The sequence below is a fragment of the Drosophila kikkawai genome, chromosome 3R, assembly GCF_030179895.1.
Source record: "Drosophila kikkawai strain 14028-0561.14 chromosome 3R, DkikHiC1v2, whole genome shotgun sequence".
Classification (NCBI taxonomy): domain Eukaryota; kingdom Metazoa; phylum Arthropoda; class Insecta; order Diptera; family Drosophilidae; genus Drosophila; species Drosophila kikkawai.
In genome coordinates this window covers 28269680-28289271 of record NC_091731.1, presented here as the reverse complement: position 1 = coordinate 28289271, position 19592 = coordinate 28269680, and the positions used below count along the sequence as shown (strand labels likewise).

The window sequence follows — 19592 nt, the reverse complement described above, 5'->3', positions numbered from 1 at the left end:
TTGTTTACCGGTAAAAGTAAATAATTAAAAAGCCAGAAATTATTAAAAATTTCTTGAGATAATAATATATTTTCTTCACAAGCTTTATGACACATAAACAGTGACCCAGTCACGACAGGTAATCACCAATCACCTTGATGTGTTAGTGTAACCGGATTTTCTCCACTCGGAATACAAATGAGAACCGATCGGATTACTTTTTGCGGAACACCTCGACCTTGAGGGGGTGACACTTGTCGTCGGGCACTACGGCGCCCACCTGAATGGAGACATCTCCCTGGGGACAGGCGCTCAGGGCCACCAGCAGATTCATGTCCGCAACGAACTCAATAAAGTCTCCCTTGCGGGCGGGACTCGGCTTGCAGAAGTACTGATGAGTGTCACGGGTGAAGCCGGTGCACATGAAGATGTTCCACACGTCGTGCACATCCTGCTCCGTCAGGCCGCGCTCCTCCACCACCGCCTTGACCAAAGAGCTGTGGCAACTGCCCACCCGATCCTTGCCCGTGATTAGCTTGTAGGTGTAGTCGTCACAGCGCGTTCCAATCACATCGTGCAGAGCACCACCGTCCTCATCGATCCCATAGCCGGCCAGGGAGTCGAACACGAAGGTGGCCATGGGACGCAAATAGGGCAAGCAGCTCCACAGGCGATCGTAGACACGCAGGTGCGACGAGTGCAGCTGGCGTGTCTTGCCGGAGTAAAACCGTTCGGCAGTATTCTCCAGGTTCCAGAAGTTCATGTCGCCCACCTGCGAGCCCTCGTGGATGGTGACTCGGCACAGATCGCCCGCCTGCATTGTCCAAGTGCGTGCCTCCCGCTTGGGCACCACCAATGTCTCCACCAAATCGCCGGTAAGAGCCTTGAAACGCTTGTCCTGAAATCATCAACAATAAATAATAAACTAGAAAATATGTTGAAGTAATCTCTGGATAGTTCATCGCCAAAATAGTGCTTGCTTTTTCATCTAATCCCTTTGGGTGGCTTGTAATGCTCCAAAGATAAGTTATCGTCAGCATGACAGATAATAATAGAGGGCTCTGAACTTACATCGTATTCCTCCCTTGACACTATGGATGCTTCTGGTTTATCATAGCAGACGACGGGCGAATGCTTCTCAAAAGTGCGGGGCTTGTCGCCACGCCCACACCAGGAAGCGGGCGCCACCGGGGTTTCAGTGGAAGCATTAGTAGCCATGTCTGTGGGGAACAGTCTGTGACTACCTCTTCTCAGCGCTCTTACGTAGTCAACGACCGAAAACGAACTGATCTCTAGCTCTACAGCTGGGCCGAGCGGGTTAGCTCTGCTAGAGCTATCGATAGCACGGCCTCTATCGAATTTCAAAGAATCAGTTATAGTTATTAAACAGATCGTAGTTTATTTAATTTTGAATTTTTACCAAAAAAACTAGGTTTACATAGCAAAGCAGTTAGAAATCAAGTAAACAAATCAACAAAAATAATATTTCCTCTGGCATTGTCTTTTCTGACGAAACATTTATGTATTAACTATAGAGCAATCATGACGAATGATGCAATACTCGGACCTATCCTACAAGTGACTTTCTTTCGCGTGCGAGGGAGACGCTAATCAATTCTTTATATCTAAGCTAATTCGAACCTAAACTAAACAAGTATTCTTTAATCAAGCGTTCTTTTTTTTTCTTTTCTTATGTCTCCATCGGTTGCTGCATTTTGAAGGGCACCGCGTTCTCCATGTTATCCAGCAATTCCTCTAAAAGGACGCGCAGCTCCTTTGAGGAGAACTCCTGCGGCAGCGGCAGCCGCTCCAGCGCCACCTTTAACACAGAGGACAATTCCGTATTGGGGCAGACGATGCACATGCCGTGAACCAAATAACTGATGCTTTGCGAGATTTCGCTCTGGCAGAGTCGGTGCTTTGAAGTGGGACATGGGAGTAGGGCAATCCTCGAGCAGAGCTCACTAAGCTGCGGCTTTAGGTTCTCCCAGCGCGCGTTAATGTCTGCTATGTTTTTCGTATGCTGAATCTGGTTGAACTTGGCACTGATGTCAATAAAGTCCAGAAAGATCTGACCCTGGTTGGCCCAGTTGGGCACACGGATGCTGCTGCCCTCGGTGTTCTCGAACTGGATGAGGAGGCTGTGCAGGTAATCCATTCGTCCTGGAAGGTGGTAAATAGGAATAAGTTAAAAAATAACTTTAATTGCCGCACAATAAACCAAACTCACCGTTAATAATCGCATCAGGGGCTATGTGCTGAAAGATGATCTCGTGTGCCTCCACCCAGTGTCTGGCCTTCAGCAGGTACTTCGCTTGCAGGTGTCGTTTTCCCGATGCCCCGGCTTTCACCGCCTTGGCATAGTCCACCCAGCACATAGGAACATTCAACTCCTCCACAACAAAACACTCCTCTGCATTTAAAGGTATCTTGCCAGATACTATTACGTTGCGCTGCAGCATCTGCTGCACAGCCCGTTCCCGCTGTGGCCGACGCTTGAGGTGCAGCAACACGAAAATGCCCCAGTGCCAAAGGCCTTCGTTCTCCAGCTGGCTAGCAAAGTCCACCGTGAGGCGAGACTCTGTTAATTCCGAGCAGTGACGGTAGCCGAGAGCTCGCAGGTTTTGAAGAACAAGCCAACTAAAAATAAAGGAGTTTTTAGAGGAATTAATAGAATAAACTAATTTTTCTGTTCCTATGACAGCTATATGATATAGTCGGCCGATCCGACATACATACATAGTAGTGAGAATTGTCAGAATACTGTCTGCAAAGTTTCATTTAGATTGCTTCAAAACTGAGGGACTAGTTTGCGTAGAATCGGACAGACGGACATGGTTAGATCGACTCTGCTGTTGATGATTTTGGATATGCCTCGCACTTTTTAAGATATATTTCTCAGCTTACCTTAGACGAAAGTCCATGGGATCGGTGGTATGTGTAATCGGATTTAGGGTTTCTTCCAGGGAGTGCGTTCGCTTGGAATACAACTGGAGCAAGTGGTAGCGCAGGTCGTAGACGGGTTTCGTCCCAGTAGCAGATGCAGATTCATCTTTGTAGCTTGGCTTCGGGGCCTCCGCATAGCACTCCTCTGCCTGGTAGGCCTTGTTGTAGGCGTTCAGAGCATCGGTTATAGTGGAAGTTGGCGCTGTAAAGTACCACAGCTGCATGGCCAATACCGTCAGCCAGTTTTGATCTTCCAGCAGGTTAATAGCCCCCTGGGAACTCTGCATTAGGGGCACTCCGGCGGCCAGCATGAACATCTTTAAGCGCTCCAGGTCGATGTACTTGTCCGACTTGCTCTGCTGCCAGGCGTAGAGCTGCTCTTCCATCAGCAATCGAAACTCGGCACCCGAACTGAGTTGAGCCAATACAAGAGCCAAATTCGCGTCATCGTAGTTGAAGGCCAGCTCGCAAGCCTCGCTTACGCGATGGCAACTGAGCAAATCCAGCATGTGCTCCAGGTAGGTGTGGGTGCTCACCTTCTTCGAGAGCAGATCCTTTCCCATCAGCGTATTCTCGAGCCACTCGGAGAGCAGGCTGCGCCGGCACATGACCATATAGTGCGAGTTGACGTCCATGTCCAGTAGTTCGTCATGCACACCCCACAGGGCGAACAGGAGCGACCACACGGACACATAGTACTCCTCCATTTCGCCGCCGTCTCGCTGCTTTAACGACTCGGCAAAGTGCTTAGACACCAGATCTGTGCCATTGTTTGGATGCAGCCAGGGGCACTCACTTCCCTCCACCTCCACAGCCAGGCTGTCGCGCAGTTGCACCTCCAGGTGGGAGACAATGCCCTCGCGAATGCTACCATTGCCCTTGACCATGTTAAACTGCACCATTTGCAATACATTGGGTGACATATCGCTGGACAAACGAGGAGCAAAAACCAAAGAAGCGGGCAAAGCGGGTCCAGAAACTGCAGATAAATTGAAATATGTATTAAACTAACACTATTAAAGTATCAGTTTCCGGGATTACATACATTCCTTGAGATTGCGCAGATTGTTGAAGGTGTTCGGCAACACCAGGGAGTTCTTCGGCCCAAAGCTCAGCTTGAAACTGCGTCCCCTGTATAATCCCAGATCAGCAATCCAGGTTTCACGCAGATCATAGGCAATGGATCGTGGCAAAGGTACCGTGGTGGCAAACACCTTGACCGAGGCCACTCTGGGCTTGCACACAAATTTGAAGGGCTTTAACACCACAGACTCCCTGTGCTTCTCCTTTTCGCCAGCTGGTATGCTTCCGGTCGCCATTGATGAGGTCTGTAAAATTATGAGAGTAAGTAATTTGCCTTTGGATTGAGATGTCTCTAAGCATACTTCCTCGGAATGTGCGTCGCACAGGAGGCTGGCCACAGAGACCGAGGAGGAGACGGGCAGAGCAGATGGGTGCCCAAAGTCATATTGGCTGGAGTTCTCGGAGCCGGCATCTTTCCATGGAGAGGGCTCTACGTTGAAGAAGTTGCGATATCCTTTGGTTGGCTCTAAAATGGCAGGATTTAACAAGAATGGTTTATATAATGAAATGAAAATACATGGATTAATGTTGATTAGTTCACTTACCCATAGCCTCATCCTCGCTGGCATTGTCGTCCACAAACAGGGAGGACTTCATCAGTTGCATTTTGTGCGGCTCGTTACCCACTATATCCTGGGCCACAGCGGCTGTGGGGCTGAAATAGGTCGGCTGGGGACGCGGCGGGGCATCAAACATGGAGAAATTTGATCCCATGCCGGCCTGGAAAAACTCTAAAGCAAGAAAATAATTATTATTATTAATAGTTAATATCTTGCTGGAGTATATACTTACGTGTCTTATCAAACAGCAAAAACTCAGCTGTGTCATCCATTGCTCTGGATCCGTTGATCACTCCAGCGACCAAGGCCTTTGCATCAAGACTGCGGGCCGCATCCTCCGATATCTTTTGGGCCTGACGAAGTGAGTTCAGTGTCATCTTATCAGCAGCAGCTCGTTGTTGCGCCTCCAGGGAAACCATTTTAGCCTTTTTTGGATCGGTGGGCACTTGTTCTTCCTCATCGCTGTCGTCAAGACCGTATTTCGAAAAGTGTTTAACGCGGAATACCCAGCTGCCCGTCTCCGGGCGGTATTCGATGAAGCGGGTGTCATTCTTGTCACAAACCCGGCGCAGCTTGCCCTCCCAGTCCATCTCGAGCAGGCGCTGTGGCTCCTTGATGGCCTCATGCTTCGTCTTGTCCAGTGGCCACACCTGATCCAGGGTTACCTGTGCGTCCCGGTTCAGGCCCTGACCAATGGGAGGCTTGTTATCGTCATCGGGATAAATAATAATTTCCCTGTTGCGGAAGTGGACTGCAGGGGGAGCGATTGATCAGTGATTGAGAAATATTTAACTTAAAAGAGCACATTACCTATCTCATCTATATTCAGGCCAGCCACATCCAGTTCCTTGCCAAAGAACACATTTCCGTAGCCCTCGCGTCCAACTGTAAAGTTCGGAACCACACAGGATCCATCTTCGGCCAAATAGGAGCGCAGATCGTCCAGCGTTGGGATGGTGTAGTACCCCACACGACGCAACACAATGCCTGTGGGATGTGTCTCGTAGTCGGCGTCCTCGCTAGCAGCCGCCTCTATGGCCAGACGTGAACGGTTTGCCGAGTGCTCCTCCGCCTCATGGGATCTGCTCAAAAGCCCGCTCTCGTTAGCCTGATCCGAAGTGAATGTATCTCGCCTGGCAATAGCGCTAGCCTGATCCTCGAAAGGGTTCTCAGGAATCGTGGATACCGACAAGCGCACTGTTGAAGTTGGCCGATATGTCTCCAGGGGTTTGCGGGGCACCAACTCGTTGAGAGTGCTATTGTGAGGGGAGGCTTGATCCATTCCGGTCTGGATATTGTGCTGGCGTACCTTCTCCAGGTTGTTCGGATGCAGCCATGACTCGCGGCGACTGCTATCCTGGCTCTCTCGGCCAGTCGCCCCACCTGGCGAGTGTCCTGCTGGCGGTGGCTCACTGGGAATAGCTCCACTGAATGAATCGCGTTCCTTGTTAGGAGTTCCCACTCTCGGACGGGACTGGGGAGTACTGGGAGCACTGCCATTTAAGTTGGAGACATTACCGGTATCGACGGGATTCACCCTGGGCTTGATAACCAGACGCTTGGCGGTGGGCTTGAGATTAAAGCATTCCACACTCGTATCCAACTCCTCGAGCCCATTGAACAGACTCTTTCGATTCATGGTGCTTCCCAGAGCCTTCACCTTCACTGGATTTGGGACATCCTTGGTGGCAATCTTGTACTGGTTGCTGTTTAGATCCAGTACAGCCTGCTGAGCAGCCGGATTTGTGGCCCTAGTAGCATCCGCCTCGTTTCCATGCTTCAAGTCCTTGAAAATAGGCGAGTCTCCATAGGGGGAAGTGACCCGAGCCAGGATCTGTTGGTGTATGGGCTGGTGGGATGGCGTCGTTATACCCACAGTGGGCTGGGCACCCATCAGTCCACCGGTCATCGAATTGCTTGTTCCCAGGCCGCCAAAGCCACCGCCCAAGGAACCGCCGGCATTTCCGAAAGCTCCAGTACCACCTCCAAAGAGACCGCCGACTGGAGCAGCTCCCGTGCCTCCCAGGGTCGAAGTTCCACCACCGAAGAGGCCACCTCCCGGTTTAGCCGCTTGCCCGAAAAGCGAACCACCCGTGTTTCCAGCGTTGAAGTTTAGTGGTGCTGCACTGGTGGCTCCGAAACCACCAAATCCGGAGGTGGCTGGCTTGTTCAATCCAGAGTTGAAGAGTCCTCCGCCCGTGGCTGCAGTGCTGGTGTTGATACCGAAGCCTCCAAAGCCGGTATTTGCTGTTGAGGTGGCTCCAAAGGCAGGCGCAGCGAAGCTTGTGGCCGGCTTGGCCCCGAAGAGTCCTCCGCCAGCGGTGCTCGTGGCCGGAGTTCCAAAACCAAATCCTGAAGTGGCCGTTGGGGCAGCTGTGCCCAGTCCAAAGGCCGACTTGTTAGGATCGGCAGCGGGCGTAGCACCGAACAGCGATGTCTGCTGCGTAGCTCCAGCTGTGGTTCCAAAGCCTCCGAATCCGGTGCTGGTCTGACCGAAGGCCGGTGCAGCGCTAGTTGCCGGTGTCTGTCCAAACAAGCTAGCCCCCTGTCCGAAGGCGGGCTTGGCACCAAACGGATTGGATGCGTCAGTGGGCGCAGCGGCAAAAGGTGTGGTAGTGGCTGCTCCAAATGGTTTCTGCAGGAAGTTGTTCTGCTGGGCCGGTGCTCCAAAGGCACTGCTAGTCGCTGGCTGCTGCCCAAAGGCCGTGTTGCCAAACAGGCTCTTGTTTTCCGTCACCGTCTGACCAAAAAGACTCGTCCCCTGCTGCTGTGTGCTTCCAAACAAACCGGTGGCAGCAGGTTGCGGCTGCGGCTGGGCCACCTGACTGGAGAATCCGAACGCGCCTGGCGCACTGCCTGCCTGCGGACCCTTGCGCGAGCAGAGGTAATCCTCCATGCGCAGTTCCTCCAACGACTTTAGCTCGTACTCCTTCATGGCTGTGATGCAGTGCAGCTTCGTGTTGACACTATTTGGCTGGCCGCTCTTCATAAGGGTATCCGTGCCGATTGTAGGTTGATACTTGGCCACGGCGGTGCCTGAGTTAACCCCGGTGGCCACAGCGGTGGCCTGGGGTTGGGCAAATGCCGAGGCGGTGCCGCTGCCAAAGACACTGGTGTTAGTAGGCGCCGCCTGTCCGAAGGTGCCGAATCCCGAGGTGCTGGTGGACGCAGCCTGCTGGCCAAACAGCGAGCTAGTGGGCTGGGCGGCAGCCGTTTGGCCAAAGGCCGTCATTCCCGGTTTGGCGGCTCCAAAGGCCGGCAGCGACGACTGGCCGAAGAGTGAGTTGCTGGGCGCCGCTTGGGTGGATCCAAAGATGTTCGAGGTCTGCTGTGGTTGCGAAAACGCTGAAAAAAAACCAATATTACAAATTGCACAGAAAAATTCAATTCAACGTGTTCGTTTCTAACCTCCAAATGTCGAAGGCTGGGCTGCGGCGGTGGTCCCGAAGGCACTGGAAGTGCTGGCTCCAAACAATCCGCCCGTGGGCTGCGCAGGCGTGGCTGCGGCACCGAAAAGAGACGGCTGTGTCGGCTGGGCGGCAAAGGTGGAGGTGTTGCCAAAGGCCGGAGCAGCCGGCTTGCCGAACGCTGACTGGCCGAACGGAGTGGCCGCTGTGGTGCCGCTGAAGCTGCCAAAGCTTGTGGCTCCGGGTGTGGCCCCAAAGGTTGGTTTCGAGCCGCCAAACATGTTGCTCACACACTCGTCTCGTCGCTCAGAAAACACACATGTACTTTGGAAGCCCCCTTCCTTTGTCCTTCAGACGCGAGCTAACGCGATGAGCAATTCCTTGATTTCACAACGTTGGCCAACGATCAGCAATGGCGCAGTTCCTGGAGTGGGGGCGGCTGGCGGTCGCCCGGGCTCTGTCTAAAACAATCAAACACGCGAAATTCACCAAGTCAGCATAAACAAAGCGAGTCGGACGCAAAAGGTGGACAGAAATGGCGCGCCGATTTTTTCACGATGTCTGAAGAGAACGCAATAGTGTGACCAGTTTATGTGTATATGTAAGTGCTGAAGGTAGAAGCAGTGTTGCCAGATGCAAATTTGGTTTTTTAATCTCAAAATTTTTTCATTTCTTTGCTGTGTTTTTTTCATATTATTTAAATATTACATGTTTCGAAAAAGCCCGACATTTCAAACTGTAGGGATTTACAAATGGGATTTTTTTTTTTTAAGCAAGAAGCAACGAAATCGTCAAAATCGACGGAACTTGGAATGGGATTTTCATTTATTTTGCATTTAGTTTTTTTAAGCGGTCGCCCAGCCGGTCACACTGCTTGCATTGTGGGCGGGGGGCGTACTTTAGGAACTTAATTTTAAGCCCCAACTAAACGCCCCACAATGGATACAACTGCCACTCGTTCGCTTTCCTTCGAGTATCACTACAAGAACCATGAGGGCAGGGACTGCACATCGCAGCTAAATATCACCTTTCCATTCGACCAAGAATCTCTGGAGGAGTGTGTGACCCAGTTGATGAGCCAGATGGATCCCATGATGCGTTATCTGGACGAGAACATCAGTAAGTCCCAAGCAGTGCTAATTGGATCGAATATAATGTACGCCTGTACGAATCAACAGGCCTGGAGAAGCAGCTGCAGGAGTTCGTGGACATGGAACACCAAAGGTTTTTGGATGACCACGCGGAGAAGCTCCTCAATCAGGCTGCCAACGAAGAATTGGACTTGGAAGCTATAGTGCGGAACACAGAGCGTCTGTACAAGGATGAGCTGCTGCAGTTTGCCGATCGCGTGGGCCCCAGCGACGCCGATATATTCGCCCAGAGCTTTCACCGGTTGGTGCACTCCTCCTCGCTGGAGGAAATCCTTAAGCGGGAGCGGACCTATGCCAAGGTTGTGGCCGACATGACCGAGCACATGGACAACGAGGTGGAGACGCTTAACAACTCGCAGCAGCAGGAAATGGACAGCCAGATAAACCAGCTGGATATCACCACGACCTCGGACGATATCAACAATCTCCTGGCCCAGCAGTACACCACACAGAACTTTGTGCGCAAGCGCTACGAATCCGAGCTGGAGGCTATGATGGGGCATCAGAAGAACGAGTATCGGGACTGGATCACGAGTCAAGTGAGCCAAATGTTTCAGGTGCCCCCGGTGGCCACGCCGCTGGGCAACCGCTCCTCGATGTTCGTCTCGCAGCAACCTTCAATGGAAGAGAGCTTCACCATTCATCTGGGCTCTCAGCTGAAGCACATGCACAACATCCGCATCCTCAGCGCCAATGTGACGGAGCTGTGCAGTCCGCTGCACGCCGAGGAGAGTCTTAATGGCTTGAATATGGCCCTGGGCCTGTATTCCAGCTCCCTGTGCGGCGTGGTGGTGCTGACCCCATCCATACAGGCGCAGGCCAACAAGAATATCATAAAGAACGCCAACAAATCCACCGAGTTTCACTTCGAGCAAATTGATGTGCAACTGGAGAACATCGAGAAGCAGATACGCAGTCTAAGCACTGGCGATTCCACCACCAGCAGTAATAGCAGCAGCACGGAAGACAGTGCCACGTCCTCTCCAACCAAGAAGCAGGTGCCCAAACTGAAGACGGGCGACTTCTTCATCACCAAGCACTCGAATCTCTCGCAGTCCCATTGCATATTCCATCTGATCTCGGACGAACCCATCAACAGTCCCAGTGAGATAAACTCGCGACATCCCGTAATCTTGGGGCTAAGGAATATCCTTAAGACGGCTAGCCGGCATGACATTACCACGCTGACTATTCCGGCCCTGCTGCGGCACGAGATGAGCGAGGATATGACGGTCCAGTGGTGCATCAGACGGGCGGAGCTGGTTTTCAAATGCGCCAAGGGATTCATGATTGAATCGGCATCTTGGGGAGGAGCAGAATTAAGGTGAGTATATTTTTTATAGGGTCTAATAATTTTAGTCAAAAGTTTGCAAAGTAAAAAAATATATGCTTGATCAGTCGATCTAGCCATGTAGTCCCTCAGTTTTGAAGCAATCTAAATGAAACTTTATGTTTTATATATCTCCCGATTGTTAATGATCCAACTGGAAACTGCAAGGGTGGCTTAGTTAGCTTCCTTTTCTTATTTAATTCTAATATTTGTGATCATTTTCCAATTATATTCAGCACCTTGCAATTGCTACTGCCTGACGACATATCGGAGAGCCTGTTCACCACTTTGGCTGGCATGGTGCCCAGCGTTTTCCATGTGGCCAACCCAAAGATTCTGGTGGACACCAACAAATAACTGCAACTGCGGACATTCCTCAGATTAAATTAAAAAAGACTTTAAATTATTTGTATGAATATACAGTTTATTCAGATTCAGAGTTATATATTTATGTATACGCTTCGTCGTTATTCGTCGTCGTTCCGCTCAAAAAGTTCTCTTGTAACTTCAACACACTCAGAATTGTCTGTAAATGTTCCTGTATCAATTTTTTGTCAATAATTCATCGCAACCTTTTTCAAAACTACAACACTACGATGTATAAGTACATATTCTCATATATTTTTAGTTATGTTTTAGGTAAGTGTAGGTATCGTGTGTATATTACTTCCAAATGTAAATGTTTATCTTTGGTTTTTCGACCCCTTTGCGAGTGTTTTTTGTAATGTGTGATGTATGTTTGTGGATTGTAATTAAGTCTGTTCGGTTATCTGCTTCGATTATAATAATGATACTTTGAATAACTCCGATCATTAACTTGTAAATATGCCTTTGAAATATATATATATATATTTATGTATATCTAAACAATTGTATTCTGCGGTATCTGTTAGGTTTGTTAACAATTAATTAGGTTCTGTTCTGTTCATTAACATTTCGCTGTTTAACTTTACTTCGTTTTCTTTTTTGGATTTAGCCCAGTGCGTTGTTTGCTGTGTATGGTTGCTGCTTTGCAGTGGGGGAATAATACAGAGTATCAGAAAATATTTGAATATTTGATTGGTTTGTCCGGCTTAGGGGTTACATAAAATTAGTGACAAGTGTTTAGGTACAGGAACGGACCGCTTTGAGTTTTGGGTGCGAGCAATATAATAAATATATCATATCTCTTGGATCTTTACGTGCCAGGATAATGGGTTTTTGGTACTTTTGGGGGACTGCATTTGGGAGAAATTGACACCTGCGTTGTGGTAATTAATTAATCAATAAATTACACTGCCAATAAATGCTTATTGGAGTAGTATGGCCGACAGACCTGAATTGTCCCTTTTGCTGCTGCTTTCGGGAAGCTCTGTTTCAGCTTAAATTATAGAAATTAAGCTGATTTAATAAATACTTTAAAATTAAGTCTGAGAACAGTGCCTGGATTCTGAGCTCTCCTAAGTATACATTCGTGTAGTCGTGATCTACTTAATTTTTTAATTGGTTTTCTCGCTACGTCGATGAAGAATAGGTCATGCCAAAAATCGAATAATGGTTTCTATAGATGGGTGTCTAGCTTAATACTTGGCGCATGCCTTAAGTTCTAAGGGTAGTATGCCTAATATATTTAGTTAAATCAGAATACATGTTAAAAAGTTTACTAAAATTGAAACTATCACAAAAAACAAATACTTTCTCAAAAGTACAAATGTAACTCAAATAAATTATGGTTTAAGGTTGAGTATGCAAGTGGCTGTGTTGTGTGTGTGTGTAGAGTGAGTCGTCCGTTTACATTTGACTCTCCTTGCGCCACTGGAAGGTGCCCGACTTGACGCCAATGCTGGAGGAGCCCTGATTGCTGCTGGAGGAGAGTATGTTGTTGGTGCGCCGGATCAACTGGGAGGCGGCATCGAAGCGACTGCGGATGAGCCGCATTGCCGGATTGCTGGATACTCCGCTGCGCTTGCTTTTGCTGTTGGGGGCGAAAACATAAGAAACCACATAAAACGTAAGCTGCCACTACTCACCCCGAGGAGCTGGGCTGGTTTTCCTTGAGGTTGCCCAATATAATCCTCATATGCGTGTCCCGGGCAAAGTGATTATCCGGCAACGAGGACTTGGCCCCTCCGCCACTGCTGGTTCCGGCTCTGTCATCGTCTACAAAGGCGTTCAGGCCCGGCAACTGGCCCGGAGAGCTCAGCTCGCTGCTGGGCGAATGCGGTGGCGTGGCATACAGCGGCGACATGCACTCCATGTCGTACATGTCCGCATCGTTGGCCATATTAGATGCTATATGGAAACAAATAACATTAAATACAACTGGGAGTTGACGGATGCCCAGAGGCAACTTACCAAGCTGATGCTCGCTGAGATCGGGCAAAACCTGGGAGTGCCGCTGCCCACCGCCGCCGCCACCGCCTCCGGACTTGTGTCCTGATGCGCCTGAGCTGGAGGCGTGCTTCGAGTTGACCATCAGATTGTTGCGTGAGCTGAGTTTGCTTTGTCGCTGCAATTGCTGGGTGAAGGTAAGTGGTGCTTGCTGTGGATATAAAAACTCAATTTCAGACTCAAACCTAGATAGGCTATAGATTCCAATACTCACATCATTGCTGCTGCCCGTGGACTGACTAGAGATGACGCTCTTGCGCTTGTGCAAACTGCTCGTGTCCGACTGCATCGTGTTCTGGTAGAAGTTGTTTGAGCTGTGCGTGGAGCTGGAGGCATTAAGCACATGCAGGTTGCTGCCATTGTGCACCGTCGCAGTGGTGGCCGCCGAACAGACTGAAGAGGCCGAGGCATGCGCCGGATACGGGGCCAGATTCTGGTGAAGCGGCAGGGCCGGCGGCTGGTCCGGGGACCTCAGCATGCTGGCATGTGCGTGGAACTTGGGTTCGTTGGGATTGCTAGCTTCATCTAGGGAACCGGGAGGGAAGGGACAAAAGGGGAAAGCATTAGTAACAAAGCAAGAGGCTTCTCCTGCGCGGGGTCTTACTTTTTGTGTAGCTCTCGAATATCTTCAGGATGCTGGTGCGACTCGACTTGGCTGCCAGCTTGATGGGCGTGCGTCCGCAGTGGTCGGACTTGTATGGATTGGCCCCGAACTGAAGCAGGGCAATCACGCACTTCTCGTGGCCCTCCTGGGCGGAAATACCCAGGGCAGTGGCTCCCTGCTTGCACGCGTGATCGGCCAGAGCTCCGTAGTAGAGCAGGATGTTCATGACGTCGTGGTTGCCCTGCCAGGCGCACGAGTGCAGAGGTGTGCGAGCCTCCAAGTCCATGGAGTTAACATCAGCCCCGGCCTCGATCAAGGTCTTAACCATATCCGCGTGTCCCTGCCAGGCGGCCACGTGTAGAGCCGTGCGTCCTTCGCTGTCCGGAATGTTCACATCTACGTTGGTCATGTCCAGCAGGTACTTGACAATCTCCAGTTTGTTCTCCAGCGCCAGGATGTACAGAGTGGTCCGCGAGTCTGCGTCCTTCGAGTTGACATCGCAGCAGAACTTCAGCAAAAACTCCACGGTGTCCATGTGGCCCTCTAGGCAAGCCAGCCGGAAGGCCGTCTTTCCGTCGTGAGCCTTTTGGTCCACAAAGCTGGAATGGATGTCCAGGAGGGCCTGAACGCAGTTGAGACGTCCTTCCTGAGCTGCCAGATGTAAAGCTGTCTTTCCCTCGTTGTCACACTCGTCGATTTTGGCTCCCGACTCGAGCAGCTGCAGGCACACCTCGTGGAAGCCCTCGAAGGCGGCATAGTGCAGTGGCGTCCATCCGGCATTGTCACGATGCGTTTCATCCAGGCCGCGGTCGAGCAGTTGCCTCACTGTCTCCACATTGCCCTGGGCAGCGCCAATGCTCAGCACGGTGCGTCCTTCGGAATCCATGCAGTCGATGCCACAGCCCCAGAAGAGCAACAGCTTCACCACAGTGGCATGTCCGGCCGTGCAGGCGGCCCACAGCGGAGTACGTCCCATGAAGTCAGCAAGATCCGGATCAGCAGCATTCTCCAGGAGCAGCTCACAGACCTCGGCGTTGCCCTCGAAGGAGCTGACCAGCAGAGGCGACATTCCGTCGTTGTCCAACTGATCCGTATTGGCGCCGTGATCCAACAGCGTTGAGATAACCTTACTGTACCCGGAGGAGCCGCACAGAGCGGCCACACACAACGCACTGCGTCCGTCCAGGTCCAGGTGATTGACATTTGCGCCGTTCTCAAGCAGAATCTCCACAATGTCGTAGTGACCCATGTAGGAGGCGGCGATCAGAGAGGTGCGTCCCTGACGGTCAACAGAGTTGACATCTGCCCCCGACTCAATCAGCAGCTTTAGGATGTCCTCGTGTCCGCTCCAGGCAGCGGCCCTTAGAGCAGTGCGTCCTTCTTTGTCGGCGAGATCGATTTTGCAGGCAGGCTGCGCAATTAGGAGACGGACCACCTCACTGTGTCCGCCCCAGGAGGCGGATCTCAAGGGAGTCCATCCATCGCGATCGGCATGATTGACATCGACCCGCTGCATCCGGCCAGTTCCGTCGTTGCTGGGCTGGGAGAAGCTGAGCAGCAGCTTCACCACCTCAAGGTGTCCGTTCCGCGCAGCTATGTTCAAGGCCGTTTGCCCATTGTAATCCTCGATCTCCAGATCGATGGGGCTCTTGCAGGCATTGAGGGCCCGCTCCAGCAACTGATGATTGCCATCGTTGGCTAGAATGTGGATCAAAGCCTTGCCCTTGTGCAGCTCGATGTGGTGCGAATCAGAAAGCTGGTGCAGCGTGCTCGAGGCATTCTCATCCTGGCTCTCGGCTGGCGGCTCACTGTGCTCCGATGGACTTCCCGCCCGCTGGGTCTCCATCAAGCAGCTCTTCTCGCTGGACAACAGCAGGTCAGCCAGCTCGAAATCGATGTTCTGCGATTTCTCTGAGAGCTCCGGCGACATTAGCGAGGATTCACAGGAGTTTTGGGACTCGGCGTTATTGATGCCCGTCTCGATGAGCAGCTTCAACATCTTGGCGTCCGTGGGGAGACTGGGCTTGAAGAAGTCGCACAGAAACTGGGCAAAGGGCTCGCTCAGCTCGCTGGACAAGAAGCGCTCCAACATGGCGCGGGTCTTGGGCAGAAAGTTGGCGTCGTACTTGAAATCGTGCTCGCACTGGGCGCAGCAATTCATCTGGTTCGTGTAGAAGCAGTCGCTCAGATTGAGCCGCGACTCCAGCAGCATCAGGATAAGGTCGAGGTCTACGTGCCGGCTGGTCAGGTACTCGCCCGATCGGATGAGATGGTAGGCAAACCTACGCACCGTGTTTGCACAGAGGGTGTCGGCCACCAGCAGGTAGTACATTGAGATCATGACGTGGCCTTCGTTGACGTCGCAGATGAACTTCTTGGTGGCGAACTTCACATCCACCAGCCAGTCTGCGAAGGAGTTGTGGAAGATTTTGAGGCGCTGGGCGTTGGAATCGTAGGCCAGGATATTACGCATGAGCTGCAGTCGTTTCTCGAACTCCTGGCAGTCGATCGTGTAGTTGTGCGTGCGTAGGCAGTTGAACAGGAAGAGCTTGTCCACATAGCCGGAGGAGGCCAGCAGAACGTTGAGCAGCGGTCGGATCTTCATGTACTGCTTCTTGTTGAAGGACTTCTGGCAAATGTACAAGTACAGACCGTTCAGGGTGCAGGGGATCAGCTTGATCTCGCGGAAGCTAAAGAAGTTGTCCTTGATGCCGTGCAGAACCTTCTCCAGATAGAGGATGCAGCCGTTCGACTTGATGTACAGCTGGTGCAGCGACTCGATGATCTCCTTGGTCAGCATGATGCTGTCCTTGAAGTCCGAGTTCAGCCGATTAATGATGTACTCCTGCACGTCCTTGACAACGTGAGACTTGCGCAGGTCGTCCAGTGTGATCTTCTTGAATCCGGTGAACATCTTCGTGATCTGCTTGGTCTGCTTCTTGGTGGTGCACACGAGGAAGAGCCACTTGGGGAATAGGTGGATGTGGTTGGAAAGGAGTTCCGCCACATTCCGGCTCTTGTGGCTGGTCACCGTTCCCCTTCCGCCCTTCAGCGTGGAGATCAGATTGCCCTCGTTGATGTAGTTCTCGTCGATGGAGTCGATCAGCAGCAGGAGTGCCGTCTTGGGAGGAGTGAGTTCCAAGAGGGGAAACAGAAAGGCCTTTTTAAAGCACTCGTCCGGGTTCTTCTCGATGTTGTCCACGCTGAGACACTCGAGTATTTCCGGATTAGAGAGCAGCAGCTCGTAGTAGCCATCGGCAATGATGGTGCGACAGCTTTTGGTCTTGGGCAACGGCGGGGGCAGAGTGTTGGTGCTCATCCGCGGCTTTTCCCCAGGAACTGGTGGCGCAGGTTCCTCCTTCCCATTAACTTTCGTTTCACTAAAATCGATAAGGGGTTCCGAGCTGGAATTTGCTTCGCGCTTGGGCTCCTCATTATTCGCATCCTGATCGGATTTATCCAGCTCTATTATCTTCTCATCAAGCTCCTTGTCCGCCTCGGGCTTTTCCTCCTCTTTACCTTCATCGCTAGCTTTCGGCTGGTCTGCGTTGTCGTCCTTGATGGCCGCTTCTATCTCGTGCTTCTCCTGGTCAGTACTTGGGTCAGCTATATCCTCGCCACCTCCTTGCTGGATGGCCTGACCGGAGCCATTGCTAATGGTGGCCAGCTTTGAGGGAGACAGCACTCCGCTGCCAGAGCGTCCACGCTTCACTGGTATCTTAGACTTGCTTTTCCCGGGGCTGGACTTGACAGCCTGTTGCTCCTGAGCCTGCTTCTGCTCCTTTTCGCTGCCCATGTCCTTGTCCTGCTCGGAGTCCGCACGCTCCCTGGAGGCGCGCTTGGGTGGATGAGTGCCATAGTTGGTGCCGCCTGTCTTCTCATCTGGATCGTCGCCATCAGCGGCCTGCAACGGAGCCGGCTCCGATTGTTGACGCGTGAGACTTGACCTGCCCGCCTTGTTGATCGTGGAGGTACGCTGCGACTGGAAGTTATCCAGCTCCTTGGTGTCACACTCGCTGGCTCCCCGCTTCAGCTCTTCGATCAGCAGCTCCTCGGCATTCTCGCTCAGACTGATGTTGTTCATTGCCTCATCCAGCTTGAACTCCTGCTGCTGGGCCTCCTCGCGAAGAAAGGAGAAACCCTCGTCTATGATCCGCTGGCTGTCATCCCTGCTGATTAGGGAGGCGTGACTGAGCAGCTGCAGCACTATTTTCCGCATGAACAGCGACAGGCTGTGGCACTCCGGATTCTGCGACTCAATCAGGTAACAGGCCAGCAGCTTTCGGTTGAGGATACCCTTGGTGCCGGAGTTGCCCTTCATGATGGCCTGGCAGATGGAGGTCTTGCCGGAACCGTTTGAGCCCAGCACCAGGCAGCCGTTGTAGCTGGAGCTGGAGATGGCCGCTGCCTTGGCCCGCGCAGAGACATAGTTGGAGGAGACGGATCCCAGGGCCCCAGGCACTCCCTTCTTTCCCGCTGTTCGCTGCTCAAGGCAGAGTGCGATCTTCTTAAGGACCCACTCGCGATGAATGTAAACCGTGCCCACGATGCGGTTATTCGGCTCCAGGCCTCCGCTGTTGACCAAGCCATTAACTTCCTTGTCGGGGGACACCTTGCGTTGCATTAAGGCCTCCAGGTTGCCGTCGGTATCCTCGGCTGCCTGCGGCTTAGCACCACCAGCTGCCTCTTGGCCATCCTCCTCTGGCGCTGAGCCGCCACCACCATTCGTTTCGCCATTAGAGTGATGGGTCACATCCTGCGGAAAATTCTGCTGCACCAGGTTGGCAAAGTGCTCCTCGCGTGCCAGATTTGAGAAGCTGGCGTTAGGACAGTCGCGTCCGCTGATCTCTAGCTTCTTCTGGAGCTGCGTGGTGTCCTTCAGGAAGTTGAGAATGCGCCGATCCTCAAGCTGCTGGTTGGGCGTGCCACCTGGCGGCTGGTTGGAGTACTTAGAGCCACCCACCAGGGCACTGGTGGATGCACACCCATCAACGCCATCGCCTTCGGCATCGTCCTCATCGGCATCTAGATCTGTGACCTGCACAGGGTTTCCGTTGCGGGCACTGGCCAGACGATTGGAGTCTCGGAAGTTGGACAGCTTCGTTTCCGGATTCGTTATGGGCGCGTGTCGGCTCCGTTCGCCGCTCTTGTAGCGATCGGATTTGCGCAGAGGTGTGGCATAGAGCATCTCCTTGGGCATGTTGCCGCTGGAAGGCGGCTTGGTAATCGCCGGCGTGGAGTTGCAATTGCCAATGGAGTTGGCGTTGGGATTACTGCCGGTCACTGCCTGCGTGGATGACTTCTGCTGCTGCATCTTGCGCACGGACTCGTTGTACATCGCCTGACAGGGCAGATTTTCGTAGATGTCATTACGCAGATTATCGTTGTCCGTGTGCTTAGACATTGTGGCTGGTGTTGTTGCTTCAGGATGCACGTAATCCGTTTGCCGACTGTCTGCTGTCTGCTCCAGAGGCGGCGGGTTCGTTGGCTTTTCGCTGTGCCTGCGTCTGTGCCTGTTCAGCCTTTCACTTAAGCCGTCGTTGGTTCAGATGTCTGCAAAGAGGAGAGGGGACATGGTTTTAGATATAACTTTAATACGTCAGTTGGTCGTAAAGCTAATCATTGCCAGAGCGAATGCCAAAAAGTGTAATTAAGAAATCATAAAGTCTTTGGCCAGTTGATAGGATATATGATCCAATTTAATGGCTCTACTTACTCTCAATAATTAAGCTAATAAAATTCTAGAAGAAATAAATACTTTAATATGAAATCTAAAGCTTTAAAAGGATTTATACTGCCTTGAAATTAATGGCAAAGCTTCCTGCTCGTAATCCGCTTTCTCGTTAGTTTCATTATATCCTTGAGATAACAAAAATTACCTTTCCCTCCTTCCGCTCCCTCTTTCAGCTTTTATGTGCCCATTACTTGAACTTAACTAGCACTTTCTTCTTCAGCCATGTTTTCCAGTGGCTTCACTTTTTTAGCATCCTGCCAACAATTGACCTGATTTCTATACATTTTTAACCCTTTGGCAGCTGGCGCGAGCTCCTCCCATTCATTCACCTCATCCTCGTCGGAATACACACACCCACTCGCTGTGCACACACATTACATATACCCGTATATATGTATGAACTCTTGCATACTTGTCATCATTTTTCC

The 19592-nt window shown here is 51.6% G+C and overlaps 4 protein-coding genes across 4 annotated transcripts in view; 1 reads left to right on the top strand and 3 right to left on the bottom strand.

Moving 5' to 3' along the window:
* Window positions 1–39: 39 nt before the first annotated feature.
* On the bottom strand, window positions 40–1336 carry LOC108080932 (uncharacterized). Its single transcript, XM_017175836.3, has 2 exons — window positions 1051–1336; window positions 40–877 (listed from the first exon to the last, which is right to left on the bottom strand). The coding sequence occupies exons 1-2, from the start codon at window positions 1195–1197 to the stop codon at window positions 194–196; spliced, it is 831 nt and encodes a 276-aa protein (XP_017031325.1). The 5' UTR covers window positions 1198–1336; the 3' UTR covers window positions 40–193.
* A 16-nt stretch (window positions 1337–1352) lies between these two features.
* On the bottom strand, window positions 1353–8691 carry Nup98-96 (nuclear pore complex protein Nup98-96). The gene is made up of 9 exons (XM_017176144.3): window positions 7977–8691; window positions 5379–7913; window positions 4801–5319; window positions 4554–4739; window positions 4311–4474; window positions 3971–4253; window positions 2887–3904; window positions 2210–2619; window positions 1353–2142 (listed from the first exon to the last, which is right to left on the bottom strand). The coding sequence occupies exons 1-9, from the start codon at window positions 8254–8256 to the stop codon at window positions 1670–1672; spliced, it is 5868 nt and encodes a 1955-aa protein (XP_017031633.1). The 5' UTR covers window positions 8257–8691; the 3' UTR covers window positions 1353–1669.
* Window positions 8692–8766: 75 nt separating this feature from the next.
* Window positions 8767–10911, top strand: LOC108081062 (FERRY endosomal RAB5 effector complex subunit 3). Its single transcript, XM_017176041.3, has 3 exons — window positions 8767–9094; window positions 9154–10450; window positions 10693–10911. The coding sequence occupies exons 1-3, from the start codon at window positions 8914–8916 to the stop codon at window positions 10811–10813; spliced, it is 1599 nt and encodes a 532-aa protein (XP_017031530.1). The 5' UTR covers window positions 8767–8913; the 3' UTR covers window positions 10814–10911.
* Window positions 10912–11635: 724 nt separating this feature from the next.
* Window positions 11636–19592, bottom strand: part of LOC108081061 (ankyrin repeat domain-containing protein 50) — a 36793-nt gene continuing 28836 nt past the window's right edge. Inside the window, exons 2-6 of the mRNA XM_017176040.2 lie at window positions 13431–18983; window positions 13041–13351; window positions 12791–12977; window positions 12466–12727; window positions 11636–12410 (exon numbers count right to left, since the gene is read on the bottom strand). Coding sequence (XP_017031529.1) covers window positions 12227–12410; window positions 12466–12727; window positions 12791–12977; window positions 13041–13351; window positions 13431–18834 — 6348 coding nt within the window. The 5' untranslated portion in view covers window positions 18835–18983 and the 3' untranslated portion in view covers window positions 11636–12226. The remainder of the gene's footprint in view (window positions 12411–12465; window positions 12728–12790; window positions 12978–13040; window positions 13352–13430; window positions 18984–19592) is intronic.

Coding starts and splice junctions, on each gene's coding strand:
- Nup98-96 (XM_017176144.3), bottom strand. CDS start 8,256: ATGTTTGGCGGCTCGAAACCAACCTTTGGGGCCACACCCGGAGCCACA. Junction 4,475..4,553: donor CAGCGAGGATGAGGCTATGG/GTAAGTGAACTA, acceptor CTGCCATTTTAG/AGCCAACCAAAGGATATCGC. Junction 2,143..2,209: donor CCCTGATGCGATTATTAACG/GTGAGTTTGGTT, acceptor ACCACCTTCCAG/GACGAATGGATTACCTGCAC.
- LOC108080932 (XM_017175836.3), bottom strand. CDS start 1,197: ATGGCTACTAATGCTTCCACTGAAACCCCGGTGGCGCCCGCTTCCTGG. Junction 878..1,050: donor TGTCAAGGGAGGAATACGAT/GTAAGTTCAGAG, acceptor TGATGATTTCAG/GACAAGCGTTTCAAGGCTCT.
- LOC108081062 (XM_017176041.3), top strand. CDS start 8,914: ATGGATACAACTGCCACTCGTTCGCTTTCCTTCGAGTATCACTACAAG. Junction 9,095..9,153: donor TTATCTGGACGAGAACATCA/GTAAGTCCCAAG, acceptor ACGAATCAACAG/GCCTGGAGAAGCAGCTGCAG. Junction 10,451..10,692: donor TGGGGAGGAGCAGAATTAAG/GTGAGTATATTT, acceptor AATTATATTCAG/CACCTTGCAATTGCTACTGC.